This window comes from Myxocyprinus asiaticus, chromosome 25 (genome assembly GCF_019703515.2).
Source record: "Myxocyprinus asiaticus isolate MX2 ecotype Aquarium Trade chromosome 25, UBuf_Myxa_2, whole genome shotgun sequence".
NCBI classification, from domain to species: Eukaryota; Metazoa; Chordata; class Actinopteri; order Cypriniformes; family Catostomidae; genus Myxocyprinus; species Myxocyprinus asiaticus.
In genome coordinates this window covers 24,006,038-24,023,217 of record NC_059368.1, presented here as the reverse complement: position 1 = coordinate 24,023,217, position 17,180 = coordinate 24,006,038, and the positions used below count along the sequence as shown (strand labels likewise).

Below are 17,180 nucleotides of genomic sequence, written 5' to 3'. Positions count from 1 at the left end.
AACTCAACCAGAGGTCCCTGGCTCAATATTTGTTTATTTATTTTTTGGTTAAAGATAATCATAAATGGTGATTATAGACAAAGTATTGAATTCCATAGATTAATATACTCAATATTACTGATTATTCCATTATTTTGTAGAGGGGGATGAAAATTACAATTTTGGACCAAAACTAAAAGTTAAAAATGTGTGTATAATAAAAGATGGCAGCATCCTGATTTTATTTTTACACAGAGATAGGTAGGTGTGTCTATCACTAAAACCTACCTAGGTTTTAGTAATATAGTAAAACCTTGGGGCTGGGGAGACATTTGTGTTTTTTGGACTCTTAAAAATCGAGATTTTTACTTTTTTTTATATGAGTGCATAAAGGTGCTTTTCTACTTTCAACATTGTTTGTACTTCAGACCTTTGTTTTGTTGGACAGGAACCCCCCCCCCCACACACACACACACCATTGGCATATAGGGCAACAAAGGGTGCTGAACTCATCAACTGATTTTAGTAATAGTCCTATTTCTGTGTGTAAAAATAAAATAATGATGCTGCCACATTACTAAGATTCTTTTTTTTATCTGTAGTTCATGAAAGAGATTGTCACAAAGGTATATTGTGTCTAAACACCTATAACCTTTTGAATTTGGTATTATAATTTATGCTGATGTCATTAATGCCATTGAATTGTAGTTGCATCTTTCTAATCTGCATGAACATCGAATTTACTTGGTAATATCTTGCATGTGTGTTTAGATAATGATGGCTTGCCTTGTCCTTAACTTTAATATTGCTGTGTGATGGCATGACATTAGTTTCCATATTGACAATCTTGTGGTATTTTTTGGCACATATTAGTTAAAATGCTGTGAGTGACTAGTTAGAAATTCAACAGTGAGTGATGACATGAACAAATCCTTATGTGAAAGCATATCACACAGGTCCATTGTCCATAGTGAGTACCAAGTCAATTGTTTTGCCCCTTATACAAGTGTGGGGCTTCCAACAACATCCTGTGATTCTAGCATGATGACATTGGGGTCGCTCACTGTAACTGCACCATACATTGAATCAAACGGTACATCTTCTTCCTTCATTCTTTTGTAGCCTATGTTTGTATCATCCTCCTCCTCCTCCATTAGGTCCTGTTTATGTAATACCTCCTTCCTGTACATGCGGTAAGCCAGAATGAAGATGCCAGCCTCGGCTGCCTGGAAGAGCGCGTAGAGCAGAGGAAACATATACATGCCTCCCATCAGCTGGGGCGGAAATGCCAGCTTCAGGATGGCTGTGCAGAGCTGCACGTTCTGGCAGCCGGTCTCTAAAGACACTGTCCTTCGGCTGTTTGGAGGGAGATCGAAGAGCGTTGCCAGGCCATATCCCGCCGCATAGCCAGCCATGGGCATGAGCACAGCCACCAGGTAGACTGAGGCAGGGATGGTGGCCAGCAGCTCCGGTCCCAGCATAGTTCCAGTCATGATGAAAAGCATCACCAGAGTGACCAGGAGAGACAACAAAGACACCTGGAGCAAATGCACAAAGCACAGGTAAACACAGTGACCTCAGCTGAAATGTTTGACAGTAATCATTTATGGTGTAATTGTTAGACACAACCCTGGTCAAGAGGAACTGATGAGACAATTTTGTGTAACAAGACTGAGCTGGTAGCAGTTAGCTGTAAAATGTTTGCATTAATAAAGTCACCATTAATGGCTGCACTGGGAACAATTAATGTGACACTTTTATTTATGACCTTAGGAAATTATTCTGATTGGGGCGAGTGGAAAAGAGAGACACATGATGACACAGTATCATATAAACATGGCATATATTAGAGGAGAAAAGAGGAAGTCATGAGACAGTGACAATTCAGCAGCCCACTTTTATCCACTCCACTAAATGTGCGCCCCCCTCCAAAGCAACACTCTGTCACACACACCTCTACATCCTCTATTGCTTTATCACATTCTCCGTCACCCCCACCCGTCCTGGCTTACTCTATCTCACAGTCGCCACTATGCCCTTACCAGGCTGTTCTTAGATAAGCTCAACTGAAAGGAGGAACCCATGCACTCATCACCTTGCCCTAGGCAGTCCAGTCTCCTTTTATTGGCCAGATATTGTGGACATTAATGGAATTGGAAAGAAAACATATGCGGCCCATCACAACCAGTGATATTTGACATAAAAAACCTAAATCATTTAATATACCTTTGGTTTTATTATGATGAAGCCATTCCATTCAAGGCCTACCAGAATATACTGACACCTACAAATCAGCTTAATTTTTTTTTCTTTTTCTAATAATAAAAACTTAACAGTGCCTCAACATTTATGCACCTGCAACACACAAAATTTAAACACTGTTAGAGAACTGATCAAAGTTTTTTATTTTTTACTTTGAGTCACCTTAAGGATGATGTCGGCCACTCGAGTATATCTGTGTCTAAGCCAGACCCCGAGCCCGATGGGAATAAGTGTGCTGCAGAGGGTGAGAATGATTGCGCCGAAGGGCAGCAGGTTCACCACGGGCGTGTTGATCCAAGCACGACTGTACATCCACAGACACAGCGGTGTAAGCAGGAGCGCTAGGAGAGTGGATGAGATGGTCATGATGATACTGGAAAACAAAACCAACCAAAAGCAGCATATTACCACAGACAGTCAAGCAAAGTGAGATATTATTTTAATTTTGACTGACCTTTATTTAGGTATAATGAACTTCATTGGTAACACTTTACAATAAGGTTCTATTCGTGAACAGTAATGCATTATGAAACATGAACTAACAATAAGCAAGACTTCTACAGCATTGGTTAATATTAGTTTTATGTATTCAGAACACTATTGTTCATTGCTTGTTCATGTTAATCCATAATGCATTAACCAATGTTAACATATACAACTTTTAATGTAAAAAATACATATAATTATATGTTGAAATTAACCAAGATTAGGCCTAATAAATGCTGTAAAAGTGCTGTTCATTGTTAGTTCATGTTTACTTCCCCGCTAACAATTTTTTGTTTCCCAGAATGCTCCAGAAATGTTAGATATCTCAGATTGTTCCCTAAAGAGACATTCAAGTGTTCTTTTTTTGGTTAGCCAGGACCGTTCCTTTAAATGTTCCCCAACATTCTTATAACCTCTATATTCCTGTATAAAAATAAGCACCACACATAATATAGGGAAACACAAAATCTTGCAACGATCTTGGAGGGTAGTTATAAAAATAAAACCTAAAAAAAAAAAAAAAAACATTAGAGAACGTTCTAAATAAGTTCTCATTAGGTTGTCCCACAAAAAAAAAAAAAACAAAACAAAAAAAAAAAAACTGCAACGTTCTGGGAACGTTAGTTTATGGTTATAAAAAATTAAGCCTGAAAAGGACGTTCCTAGAACGTTAGAAATTGGTTCCCTAAAAATTACTAAACGGGAACTATACGTTACCGTTAGGGGAACGTTCTCTGTTTGCTGGTTCAAGGTTAATTCAACCTTAATGTAAAGTGTTGCCACTTAATACGCTACGCAGCACTTAGTAAGATGCTTTGACGAAACAGCCTATGTATTTATAGGCCTAGTCATTATGCCACAGTGTAAAAAGAAATACAAAAATACAAATTCTTATTGGCACTCATCTCGGCGCATTTTCACAGGAATGTTGCGTAAAAATTCAGAGCGTTGCACCAGAGCGCAACTTTTATTTTCTGGGTCTAATCTCACAATATCTTAAACATGAAATGTATTCTTTTTTTAACAAACATCTCTGGAAGATCACCAATTGGATGTAGAGTTCATCTGAGAGCTACCTTAGGTTCATATCTCCGTTGACCAACAGTGACAAGATGTTGGAGAGGTTGCCCCCAGGGCAGCAGCCGCACAACAGTACAGCCATAGCGGCCACGTCGTTCAGGGAGAAGGCCAGAGCCAGCAGGAAGGCTATCAGGGGCATGATGACAAACTGGCACACCAGCGCCAGCAGGGCTCCTATGGGCTTGCGAATGTGCTCGCCCAGCTGACTGATCTCCACCGTGCAGCCAAGCCCCAGCATGGTGAAGCACAGGACAAATCCAACAAACACGTTAATTCCGTGACTCAAGGGCGAATCCCAGAACGCGATAATCAGGTGAGTGGGCTCTTCGGATGGAGAGAATGGACCGGCCAGTAGCCCCGCTGGAGTGATGGCAGTCCTGAGGGTGTTGACCACCATAGACAACGGCTCTTCTGTGGCGCGCAACCCAGCCATTGAAGAGCTCTCATGGAAGCTGGCATCCTCGGAGAATTTAACGGCATCCTTCGTGAAGTTAAGAAATCGTCTGAGCGCGGCGGTGGACGCGTCGGTGCTAGGCACGCTGGAGGTCTCCATCGCGTCTCCGGGGGACTGGAGCTCTCCAAAGGATCCTTCGGTCTCCGCTGGTGTTCCCTCCCTGAAATGAGATACGCGTGCAGCAGCACAGTCCCCTAGTGGCGCAAGACCAGTTTTTTTTCTGTCACCAGTGACTACAGGGACTTCGGGGTCTCCAGCGCACTGAGCGCACGGTGGCACCAGGAGGGGTTTGCCAGTGTGGCGCACGTCATGAAGAGCCATTTAGAGGCGCCATCCACACAGATTGGTTTAGAAGCTGACCAACCAAGATAGATAAATAAAGACATGGAGTTTAGTTCGCCTCCTTACAAGTATAGGTTTTGGAGTGGCACTTGTTTGGTAGCCTATTTAGTTGACAAACAACATGTTCACATTTATAACGTGGTTTTCATGAAAACTTTACAGGTAATATTAGGCTATAATAAGCTCATACAACAATTAGATAGATTTAGTTTAAAATAGTTTAGACACATCGCTTCTGGGGCCGGTTGCACTAACTATGTAAGTTACAACTTAGCCTAGTTGTGGCGTAAATGAGCACTAAGTCACAATTTACGCACTAAATATTTGAGTGGAGTGCTCGGAGTTAAGTTTGCTTTATTTCCACGGAACAGTTCGAGTCTAACATGCATTGTGAACGCAACTCTGCAGGTTCACTTATAAATCTTTTTTTTTTTTTATTATGATTATTTTTATTATTATTATTATTTAAGAAACAAAGATGAAAGTGCTCCAATCATAATATAATACAAAAACACTTTCACATTGACCCGACAATTGAGTTCTTTTTCATTTTCTTTAAGCAGCATTGATTGTGGAACACGAAGGAATTGATTTAAACTGGTGTTTTCTATTCGTTTAAGCACAGACTACGTGAAGTAACAAACTGTTGTAGCCCTATTATGAACGTAGAAATTAAGTGGGCTGTGTTGAACTTTCTAGAGATAATGGTTTATTTTTTAAGTATTATTATTGTCTTTTAAAAAAATGAAGTAATATTATTGTCATTATTATTATTATTATTAAATTTATGATTGTCTTTATATATTAATTTATATTAGTTATTTTCCACCATTTGTCGTAGATTAGTGTGACAGCTAATGGGGCCGGTGGAGGAAGTTTTGATTGGGGTGGTTATATACGATTTTTTGACCACTTCTTTATTTTAATTGCTTAATAGATTAGTTTGAAGTCGAATTTTAATTTAGAAAATGGTACCTTTTTCATATATTTTACATACAAAATATATTTTATAGGCTATTAGGTCTTAATTAAAGGGACAATTCACCCAAAAATGAAAATTCTCTCATCATTTACTCACCCTTATGCTATCCCAGATGTGTATGACTTTCTTTCTTCTGCTGAACACAAATGAAGATTTTTAGAAGAATTTCTCAGCTCTTTAGGTCCTCACAATGCAAGTGAATCGGTAACAACATTTTGAAGCTTCAAAAAGCACAAAAAGAAAGTAAAAGTAATCCATATGACTACAGTGGTTAAATCCATGTCTTCAGAAGCCATAAGTGTGTGTGAGAAACAGGTCAATATTTAAGACCCTGTCAGTAGGGAGCGTTTGCATGAACAATATGAATCACCAAAAACACAAAAAGAAGATTGTGAAAATTAAAGTGGACAATGACTGGGCAGGGAGGAGAATTTCTAGTAAAAAGGTGAAATATTGATCTGTTTCTCACCCACATCTATCATATCGCTTCTGGAGTCATTGATTTAACCACTAGAGTGGTTAAATCACCGCAACGAAAAAATGAATAAACGTACGATGCAACTACAACTGTGTTTACTTCTTAGCGGAAGCACCTCCCACATTTCACGCAAAGCATCACGTGGAATAAGGAATAAGATAGATAATATTGCTTCTGAAGATATGGATTAAACCACTGGAGATTTATGGATTATTATTTTATTCTGCCTTTATGTCCATTTTGGAGCTTCAGATTTCTGGTACCCATTCACTTGCATTGTATGGACCTACAGAGCTGAAATATTGTTCTAAAAATCTTCATTTGTGTTCTGCAGAAGAAAGAAAGTCACACACAGCTGGAATGGCATGAGGGTGAGTAAATAGAGAATTTTCATTTTTGGGTGAACTGTTCCTTTAAATTCTGTCTAATCAGAGTAAAGACCTCTTCAAAAAGAAAAACAAGCAACATCTCTATAGATACTGGAAAGAAATCAACATCTTATTTTATTGACAAAATTACAATATCGAATTCCATTACAAATTTCTAAATAGTATCGATGTGTACTTTTTTCAGAAGCTCGTTCTCCAAAACAACTGAGGTTGTGTGCCTTGACACTGGCCTCTCTCGTTTCCCTGGAGATGGTCTCCCAGGCAACACCACCTCCTTAACCATCCAGTTCACCAATCTGAGTGTGCTGACGTCTCAAGACTTGAGAACCATCCCACTTCTGGAGGAGCTGCACCTGCCCGGAAACAAACTGAGAGAGCCTTCCTCACCTGCACACCATAGACCTTACAGGAATCCCTACAGTCAGAAACCCAACTGTACTTCACCAGAAAACCTAAAAGATCGTACCATCACAACACTTTCCCCAAAAGAAATGGGCCTACTTGAGTAAGAGAAATCTGAAGTGAAAAAGAGGAAATTAAGGAAAATGTATTTAAAAAATGTAGAAAGTGGAAAAGTGGACTTTTAAAGCAACTCACCATATTGATTGTTTATGCTCAAAACATATTATAACAATTGGTTTGTTGTGAATGTTTGCAAGGTATTATACATTGCAAATAAAACAATTTAATTTCAAGCTGAAGTATTTTATTCTATCTTAATATCTTAAGATAATATTATATCTTAACTATAAGCCTTTCAAAAGTTAATCTTCTCGAAAACTGTAAACACTGTCTCAGTGGCGCGCTATAAACATTCTTGTGTATGTTTTGAACAATCCGCTTTGACCCCATGTGAGGCGTAAGTTGGGGCGAGACTATCTAAATGGGCAAGTAGGTATAGCTGCAGGGCGGAGATCTCAAAATGGGGATGGAGTCTCCAAAAGAGGGCAGGGTTACTCCAAAAGGGGGATGTGCCAATTCCAAAGGGGGTGACACCTCCACACACAGTTAGGTTTAGGAAAAGGGTTAGGTTAGGAGCTTCCTACTGTATATCTTTGCTGCTGGTTTGGAGCTCCCCGCCCCTTTTGTAACTCTGTCTGTAGCTATACCCTTCTCAACGAGGGGTGCATTCAGAAAGCTGTTCTGAAAACAAAGTTTATTTTTGCAATTCCGTTCGGTAGTGCAAGTGTTGCAGAAATTATGTACTTAAGCTTTAAGACGATTTTTAAAAGGACACAATTGTGACAAATGACCTAGAGTATTTCTTAAATATTTGAAAGCACATTGCAAAATTGGGACCTTCTAATGCTTCTAAAGTATAGATTGTTTCATGATCATGATAAATCCACTTTGAACACGTATGGTTTTCCAAATAAATTAGATTATAAAGGACAACTACAGCCTCAAATGCAAAATATGCCTATGGCCAGCAGTCATGTCCTCTGACACTGAAGATCTTGTCACATCAATAAACTATGACAGACCACAAACCATTTTTCACCTTTTATTTGAAATGTGATTTTAACGCAGGGAAACCGAGCATCATGTTTGTGGAGATATAAAAGCCTTTACCAAAAAAAACAAAACAAAAAAAATCCACAAAATGGCATGTCATGTTTTTATGACCACACTAGGCTCAAGCATCCCACTAACTCTGTATCTCACCACACTGAGGCATCTCACCATTTAATAAATAAGCCTCTTGTCAGAGCATAGTATTTAGTAATAAATATCCAGGGATTTTTAGAATGTACTTCTGTTACAAAAAGCAAATATAAATGTAATCAAAGCAATGTACAAAAATCAAACAAAAATTGAGCAAGAAATGCAAAAAAACCCTGAAGTAAATAATATTGGCAAAAAGCAATTGGCACAAACAAACAAAAAAAGAACAGTTGTAGCAATCACAGAATCTGATAAATTATAGGCACTATTTTCTTTTTTTTAAACAAACTTGTGCAATCTCAAGTGTATGCTTGTGTGCAGCGATATGTCATTCCCATATGTTTAAGTGGCACTGCCATTCAATTGCCGTTATTTCTTGGCCATTCATCAATGGGGAGGATGACAACAAATGACATAACCAGAAGTTTTCCCAAATTAATAGTAAATAACCACTACACTTTACCCACACAACATCTTTTATGACCCTTGCCACTGAGACAATATCACTGGGACATCAATCGATGGACTATTGAACACAATTTGACAATAACAACAGTTTACCCAATTTAGTTGTTCTCAAGCCTGTATATAAGTTAGGACATACAATCACAAATTTGCCTTTAACTTCTTACTGATCCCTGTCTCAGCCTCATGACCGTCTCCTTGAGAAAAAGCATCATTCCTACTGTTTATTCGAGGGCTCAAACTAAACACATTTGTGCACAAACTCTGAAATGTATCCAACATTGTTCAGACATCAAAAATGCTTTGGAAACTTAGCTTTGCAGTTGAGGTACAACAATGACATTTAGAAAGAAAAAAAAAAGCATAAATACATTTATGCTCATTAAACATATTTATAGACCAAATACTGTGTGAATACTCTTTGAAAGTAACATTAAATAATGATTTCAAATAAATAATAAGTCACACAGATATGAAAGACATTCTGACAGAATGCAATTGCCACGGTGGTGACTTTGTATCACCATAAAAACCACGACTTGAGTTTCAAGAGCCCAATGTTCAGATGAATTAGCAACATAAGAACAAGGGATTGCCACTAATCTGTTACAGAGAAAATAGGTTATTCATTTGTCTTATTTCTTTAGTGGTGGGTTGGGTTGGGATGGTTTGCATTAGCAAGCAGGATTGTGGATTCTGAGCCGTTTGCAGTACAGGTGCTGTTTGGTAGGCGAGGGCGCCCTCGAGTGGCTGAATCCCATTCAGTGTAGTCCAGCCTGCCTTCCACATCTACCTAATGTCAATTGAAATAGGGTATAATCGTTTGTTTGGAAGAATGAGTCTCATATTTCTGGGGGTTATAGTCGTATCTCAATAAAGTGCCACATTGTACTGAAATCCTATTTGTGCTGTTGGTTCCGGGCATGCTCAGTAGCAGCCCTCTCTCCAGGTCTCGTCTCTGATACCACTGTACGTCCTTGGAGCTGGCAGAGACCTGCGGGACAAACGGCTTATTTAGTGTACACTTCACATACATTTACTATTTACATAATCAAATAGATTCTTATTCTGTAAGAGGTCCTTATAATCCTATTTAAAAGGACTTGTTCACCTTAAAATTGTCATAATTTACTCACCTTCATGACATTCCAAACCAGTATCACTTTCTTTCTAATGCCGAACACAAAATGAGATGTTTTAATGAATATCTCAGTCTATATTCTCAATACAACAGAAGGGCTGTGGCCATTGAGATGTAAATATCTGTTATTTCTCTCCTATGCCTTCAAAAGACTTGGAAAATGACGCACGAGCCGCATGGACTACTTTTATGATACTTTTGGGTCCTTTTTTACTCTTTAAAGAGAGGCATTGTTCACTGCCATTGTATTGAAAAGATGGACTGTATTCTCCTTTTGTGGTCCGCATAAGAAAGTACGTCATACGGGTCTGGAACGACATGAGGGTGAATAAATAATGACAGAATTTTTATTTTGGGTGAAGCATTCTTTTAATTAAGCAACAAATATATAATCTATAAAATAAACAATATAAATGACATCAGTTGGACCATGAGGCTGGATTACATGTGGGAGAGAAAGAGTGTCGTGTTATCCCGTGTGTACCTGCGCACAGGCTGGACCAGTTTGCTGCGAGGCACCGGTAAACCCCCTCCTGTGCTAGCAGTGGGGCGGGGCAGGCCACTGCGAGGCGGCGCCATAGAGCGTGTGGGCGTGGCTGTGCCTGAACCATGATTAGACATGACCTTCATGGGCTGTCGGAGAGCCAGGGGAGATGGGGCAGTGGGAGTCCGCAACTTACTGGACGAGGGCACTGCAGACAGCAAGAAAGACAGATGAAATAAGAAGTTAGGGACAGGAACGAAGGCAAAAGAAGGAATAAAAAAGGGAGCTGTCGCATTACAATTTGAACTGAAACATTACAGACATTTCATAACAAATACTGATGCATATTACAGACTGAATAAAGAACCCAAAAGTGCTTTTATTCAGTAGTTTGTCTTCCATCTGTAAACTACTTGATGCAAGCCATTCAAAGGATCACAATCAAGGGTTAATGGGAATAGGGTTATAATGGCAAACAAAACAACAACAACAAAAGTCTTTTGATCAGGATGCGATGCAACCCTGAAAACCAAACCGATGCAATTAAACAACTACAATTCATTTCATGAAGCTACATCTTAAACACATCACCACAATGAAATAAACACGCTCCTAATTTACATGTAGAAGAACTTTACCATTATGAATGCACCACGTTCACAGACCACAACAAAGTGTTCACTTGCATTAATGACAATCAACACAAAGTTGATATTAAAACTGAAACACAATAGATAAATGAACAAAGAATAGATGGATGAAAACAGACTTGATCGACTTGTCTTGTTTACAATAATTTTCCGAAATGAGTAAAAAAAATAAAAAGTAAAAAAAAAGAGGCAAATACGGCCCCCTGCTTACAAAAATTAGGTTAAAAAAAAATCAATAAAATCAAAGTACAAACACAATCCACCGTTCACGCACAACATCAAATATCACAGTAATGAAAAGCTGCGTTATTAGTGTATACTCACTGAAATCTCCTTCCTCTCCAAAGCAACACGAGAGAGGAACTGGGTAAAAGATGGAAAAGAGAGGTTCACTTCGTTGACCAGTTCATAGTCAAAAAGTTGAAATGCCCAGGACTTGTGCCATCATGTATTTCTTTTCATAGTAGTGCTCACAGATATTTGCAAACCATTCATTTAATGAAAATTTTTTTTTAAATAAATAAAAGAATCAATTGTCTAGCAGGAGCCGGATTCACGAAAATGTTCTTAAGATAAAAAATAAGAACATTCTTAGGATAAACTATAAGAAGTTTGTAAGAATGTTCTTAAGCGCAATCTTTGAAAAATTCTTAAGTTCTCAAATATTTTCTTTTTTTTTAATTTTCTCCCTTTCTCCCCAATTTGGAATTCCCAATGTGCTCTAAGTCCTCGTAGTGGTGTAGTGACTCGTCTCAATCCGGGTGGCGGAGGACGAATCTCAGTTGCCTCCACGTCTGAGACAGTCAATTCTGCGCATCTTTTCACATGGCTTGTTGAGCGCGTTACCGCAGAGACATAGTTTCACGCTATTCTCCGCGGCATCCACGCACAACTCACCACGCATCCCTCCGAGAGTGAGAACCCCATTAGAGCGACCACGAGGAGGTTACCCCATGTGACTCTACCCACCCTAGCAACCGGGCCAATTTGGTTGCTTAAGAGACCAGGCTGGAACCACTCAGCACTCCCTGGATTCAAACTCATGACTCCAGGTGTGGTAGTCAGCGTCTTTACTCGCTGTGCTACCCAGGCCCCCTCTCAAATATTTTCTAAAGAACATCTTATTTTTTTCTTAAGAATAAAATGACAGACTTTGACATTGTCTGATTATACAAGCCTGCTCACGAGATTGCCTTGTCTAATACAATACATTTAATACTTCAACACTGGCAAATAGTAACAATAAATCTATCAATCTGTTAACCTCTTTTTTTTTTTTTTTTTTTTTTTTTAAGTAGCAAGCACCTTGCAATATTTTTTTTTTTCAAATGTAAAGTGCGTGAGATGTGTTAGTTAAACGACATTAACCATCATAGGAGAATTTATTTCCTGTTAAACATTTGACATTTTTTTATTTCAAGCAATAAATTCATTAAGAAAAAAAAAAAACTTTAAGAAGCTTCAAAACAACATTTACTGTTTGAATCTCATGATAACACTGACATGGTCTGAAAGCTGAAAATGAAAATAACAAAACACAAAACAGTCAAAAATATATTTTGGTCTAAAATCACATTTCTACACAAACAGCCCATTCACTCAAGATTATAGAACGCGTCACATTTGAAACAACCCAATCAATTCATTAAACATCTTACCTATAGGGATTTAAGGCAACTGTGAGGTTATCCTAACTTTAAGATGTTATTTACAATGATTTTTAAGAACTTTGTCATAACATAATATCAACATGAAAATAGAACAAATGAGTCCGGCTCTGAGTATCTCCCAGTCATGACCACACACAGGCGCTGTCCAGGTATCCTCAAATCATGAGATTCATCCACCAGAAGAGCAGTCCCGAAACAACTGACCCAAAGTGTTCTTCTGCAAATTGCTTGCAATTGTAAGTTTCAACCACAGATGTCGCTAGAGAGCACAAAGTTTCAAAGTGCAGCTTTAAGTTAGAAACTCAGAAGAAAATAGTAGTTGAGAAGAATTTTCTTCTTAAGAACGTTTCGTGAATCCGGCCCTAAGTGTACCATTTTCAAAAGCGTTCAAAGGATCACTGTTAAACCCCGTACACAAATGCAGCAAATGTATTGCTTGAAGTTGCTAGTCTCTGTACTGTGAAGTCGCCCGTGGCTGTTCCTACTGCTGTCAGTCTAACGTTAAAGTCTCAAGTCTCTGCATGTGTCAATGGCGCTTAAAAGGATGGTTCACCCAAAAATGAAAATTCTCTCAGAGAATTCCCAGGCTTCCCAGATATTTATGACTTACTTTCTTCTTCAGAACACGAATGATGATTTTTAGAAGAATATCTCAGCTCTGTAGGTCCATTCAATGTAAGTGAATGGGTGCCAAAATTTGAAGCTCCAAAATCTATATAAAGGGAGCATAAAAGTAATCCATATGACGCCAGTGGTTAAATCCATACCTTCAGAAGTGATATGATAGGTGTGGGTGGTACGGACCTGGACCGCAGTCCGCTAATTGGTGACTGCTGCTTTAAGGCATCTCAACAGCATCATTATCTTTACAATACTGCAAAGAAACTGAGACAATACCTCTGAATCTAAAATATACAACACAATAATCAAATCCGCAACTGTTGAACAATACTGCACAAAAACAACCCCAGAGTCAGTACTGAAACTCACACAGATGGCACTTGTGTCTGTCTACTGCAGATGCATTGCAAGAGATAAATGCGAGCTCCTTGCCGAAAGCACATCCTCTTGCGGAAGGCAAACGTTATACTATAATGGGCAAATTAAACGTCATCAATCGCAGTTCACTTCCGCAATTTAGAGTGCAAATAGAGTGTAACAGTCAGCTTTGGGAAGTAAAATTCCCATTCATTTTTTCCATGGAGAGTATAATGTTTAAACCTTTCAAGACAGACCTACCTAAGTTGTTAAGCAATGATCTGTGCTTCTATAGAAGAAACAAGTCAGTATGTGATTTCAAATTCATTTTTAAAAACATTGAGTTTAATTGTATAATACTCTTAAGTACTACACTACCAATACAAACACTGAAAAGGTGGGCAGTCAGTTCAGAAAACAGCTTTCACACAAACCAAACCAAACCAAACCCTGACATGAAATGGTCTTGGGTCCATACTAAAAGCATCCTAAAATCCCTTCCAAGAATATCTAGTATCATTCTCCTTATGCTCTAAACATATGAACAGGCCATAAAGCATAAATTGCTGTGTTTAGCCGTGTCTGGATGACCCACTCAGTGCATTACCTCGTAGAGACGTTGGGCTCTGCAGTCTCTCTTTTGGTTTTGGGGAGGAGTGAGCAGGCGTGGAGAGCCTATGGTGTGCCGCTGAGATGACAGATAAGCACAAATTACGTGTTGATCCAGGCTAACTCAGCAATCACCTCCACCTGCAGCCCTCCAACACATAACCTCCAACCAGAACTGATCCAGAACAAGCATTAATCTAAAAATGTAGGGTGTGCTAAGGCAAAGACAGTCAGCCAGAGACAGCCATTCTTCAAATCACCACTTCAAATCAGCCACTAGAGGGCGCCACAGCCGAGAAATCAAAAAATTAGACCCCAGGTGAAGGGAAGACAGAAGGCAGCACTAAGCAAAGAGTGCATCTAACTACATCCAGACAACCAGCACCTCAGCCAAAGAGGCTGGGAAAGACAGAGGCAGAGAGAGGAAAAGGGTAGAGGAAGAGCATGCTGAGCAGGAAGGACAGAAATAAAACAAGACTGGCCATGTTACCAGGGGGAGAATTCTCTGGAATACTGCTTACATTCAAAAGACACAATGTGTAAAATCACTTAAGCAGACCAAAGGGAGTCTTGGCCTGCGATGTGTAAGAGATTAATGCCGGCCTTTACCCCTGGACACTGAATGCAAGATATATTTTTACTTATTAAACATTCCTTTATGATGATTATAGGAGAGGGACAACACCCTTTAAAGAGACTTGGATAGGATTAGGTGATCACTGACAAGAAGAGGGTCTCATTGGATAAAATGATTCAGTACGCTCTCATGGAATTTCCTGCAGTGAAGATGATCATACGAGTGTGCATATGATGACTGTAATCTAAAGGATTTTATCATACAAAGGAAATTATAAACTATATTCTTGTGTCACATTAAATATGCTTTCAAGACCCAACATCTGAAGCGTTCCTAAATGATTTACAAGAGTTTTGTCTGGAAAACAAGTCAGGTTAGTGAGAATGCCAAGATGCCAAAAAAAAAAAAAAAAAGATTTAAGAGAGAAAGTGAAAATATAAAAAAGTCCCAGCCAGCCAGCCAAGACACCAAAGGTGCAATTAGAGTGTGAATGTGTGACAAAGCATAGAATCCCAAACCAGGAGAAGTGATTTATCTCTGAACATTTGTGCACAGTATAACATTTATTGTAAACATTACACACAATGGAATTCAGTGAATGGTGTGTGTGTGTGTGTGTGCATCTTCTAAAATACTGTGTATGTGAAGGTAGTTGCTATATAACATTTCAATTAGAGGTCGACCGTTATATCAGTATTTACAGTAAATAGCTTTTTCGAACCATCAGTAAAAAACCTATGGCCATAATTGTTCATTGTTTTTTTAATTATTATTCCTCCGTGGCCGGCACTGGAGTGTTCTACAGTGTAACCGCGGTCTCTAGAGGTACTGACTCTGGATCGAGGACGTCCAATTTGTTACAGAAAGGTTATAAAAAAAAATGAGCACTCCGAAGAGGTTTTTTGTTCAGTAGATAAAAGCTAATCATTTTTTCATGTTAATGTTCATGTTGATTTTGACAGACGTTGTGCACAGAGAAGGACACAGGTCTGTTTTTATATAATCCCAGATTACCGGACAATTATGAAGAGCAATCTCTGATGATCAAATATTCATGATCTTTTGCCGATTAATTATTGATCATATAGCATTTATTAGCCCATATTACAATGTTTACTTGAGTGTTTATATTGTAATACATTGTAGATGATTTTAAGAGTGTATATTTTGTGTCCCTTATGTGTTTGTGTGAGTTGGGAGCACAGACATTTCAAAATAAAAGTCCCCTGTAAATTTCTGGTTTGTTCATAGTAAAAAGTCCTGCACTATGCACTAAATCATTTTTTGTTTTGTTTTTGTGCACAATAGGGCTGGGTGATATGTTCATGATATTTGTATTAAACAATATGTGATACATGATTACATCGTCAACCCCCCTGTCCCCACTACCGAGGGTGTATGTAATATTTTTTCTTAATTGATTTTGCTTCAAAAATTAAACTCTTTTATTGAAACATGACAAACTTTTACCAAAGATATTTCCAAATTCAAATTGCACTTCAAACGAAACCAAAAAGCAATTAAAAAACGAAAAAAATCATATAACCAAATGGTCTGAGATCATTTGCAGCATTCTCATAGACGACATTATTCTTGCAAACTATTTTCAAATGACTGAAACAGAAAGAGTGAGAACTCTTTACATGCGTGCGTTCCACGAGAACAAACGCACTATTGAACCTACGAACAAACAGCGAATCAGACACGAGCATCGATGGCTTTTCTGTCAACTGTTCTTAAAAAGAACAAACGCGTGTCTTTGTGTCTAACGGCATTTCTTGTCATGTGTCACTCTGAGATGTCTTACAGGTCACCCGACACAATGGCAGGTAGATGAGCTAAATTAATTTCTAATTTTAAACCCTGTGCTACTATTTAATATATCTGCCAACTTTTCAGCTCCATTTCTCGATTTTGTCGATCATTGTCTGTCAATGAGTCTCGCAACCGGCACTGGGATATTTGCCTATCGCCCAGCCCTATTTCACAATAAACTGAATTTGGGATTTTATACATTTTGGACTCTTGTTGCCTCAACGTCTGTGCCTGTCACAGTAAGGAAAGACAAAATGTTTTTTTGTTAATTCAATAAATTGATTTTTAAAAACTATCAGCCAATTAACCAGTTATCAGCCTTTTCCACCAGGTTAGTTATCGGTATCGGCAAAATCCACTATCCACTTTTTTTTTCTCAACATCAGAATTTTAGATTAAAACTGATAGAAACACATAAGGACGTTTATATCTTAAGTCCTGAAACTGGTCCCCATTTACAGAATATCATGTTTTTTAAACACCTTTTTTGCTTTCACTAGTTCATTAATTGAACTAGTTTAGCGATTAATTTTTACAGAAACTCCATGTTTTCTCTGAGATAATAAAAGTTCTGTGCATAATAATTATAAAAGATTTAGCAAAATGCTGTTTAAAATTGTTTTAGAAGGAGTATAGCATGTCACACTTAAAAGTATTTTGTCAAACAGACGTGT

General features: G+C 38.4%; 2 protein-coding genes across 9 annotated transcripts in view; both read right to left on the bottom strand.

Annotated features, from left to right (window-relative positions):
* Positions 1-2: 2 nt before the first annotated feature.
* On the bottom strand, positions 3-5,537 carry LOC127416518 (sodium/bile acid cotransporter 4-like). Its single transcript, XM_051655944.1, has 3 exons — positions 3,804-5,537; positions 2,404-2,614; positions 3-1,517 (listed from the first exon to the last, which is right to left on the bottom strand). The coding sequence occupies exons 1-3, from the start codon at positions 4,580-4,582 to the stop codon at positions 978-980; spliced, it is 1,530 nt and encodes a 509-aa protein (XP_051511904.1). The 5' UTR covers positions 4,583-5,537; the 3' UTR covers positions 3-977.
* A 2,406-nt stretch (positions 5,538-7,943) lies between these two features.
* The window catches only part of LOC127416516 (SLAIN motif-containing protein 2-like), a 29,223-nt gene continuing 19,986 nt past the window's right edge, over positions 7,944-17,180 (bottom strand). For 2 of the 8 annotated variants that reach the window (XM_051655936.1, XM_051655937.1), the window contains exons 7-9: positions 14,113-14,193; positions 10,208-10,415; positions 7,944-9,576 (exon numbers count right to left, since the gene is read on the bottom strand). In XM_051655936.1, the coding sequence (XP_051511896.1) occupies positions 9,510-9,576; positions 10,208-10,415; positions 14,113-14,193 (356 nt within the window). In that variant the 3' untranslated portion in view covers positions 7,944-9,509. Of the gene's footprint in view, positions 9,577-10,207; positions 10,416-11,181; positions 11,221-14,112; positions 14,194-14,230; positions 14,290-14,355; positions 14,391-17,180 lie in introns of those variants that run through there. The other 6 variants (XM_051655938.1, XM_051655939.1, XM_051655940.1 and 3 more) reach the window with 4 other exon arrangements.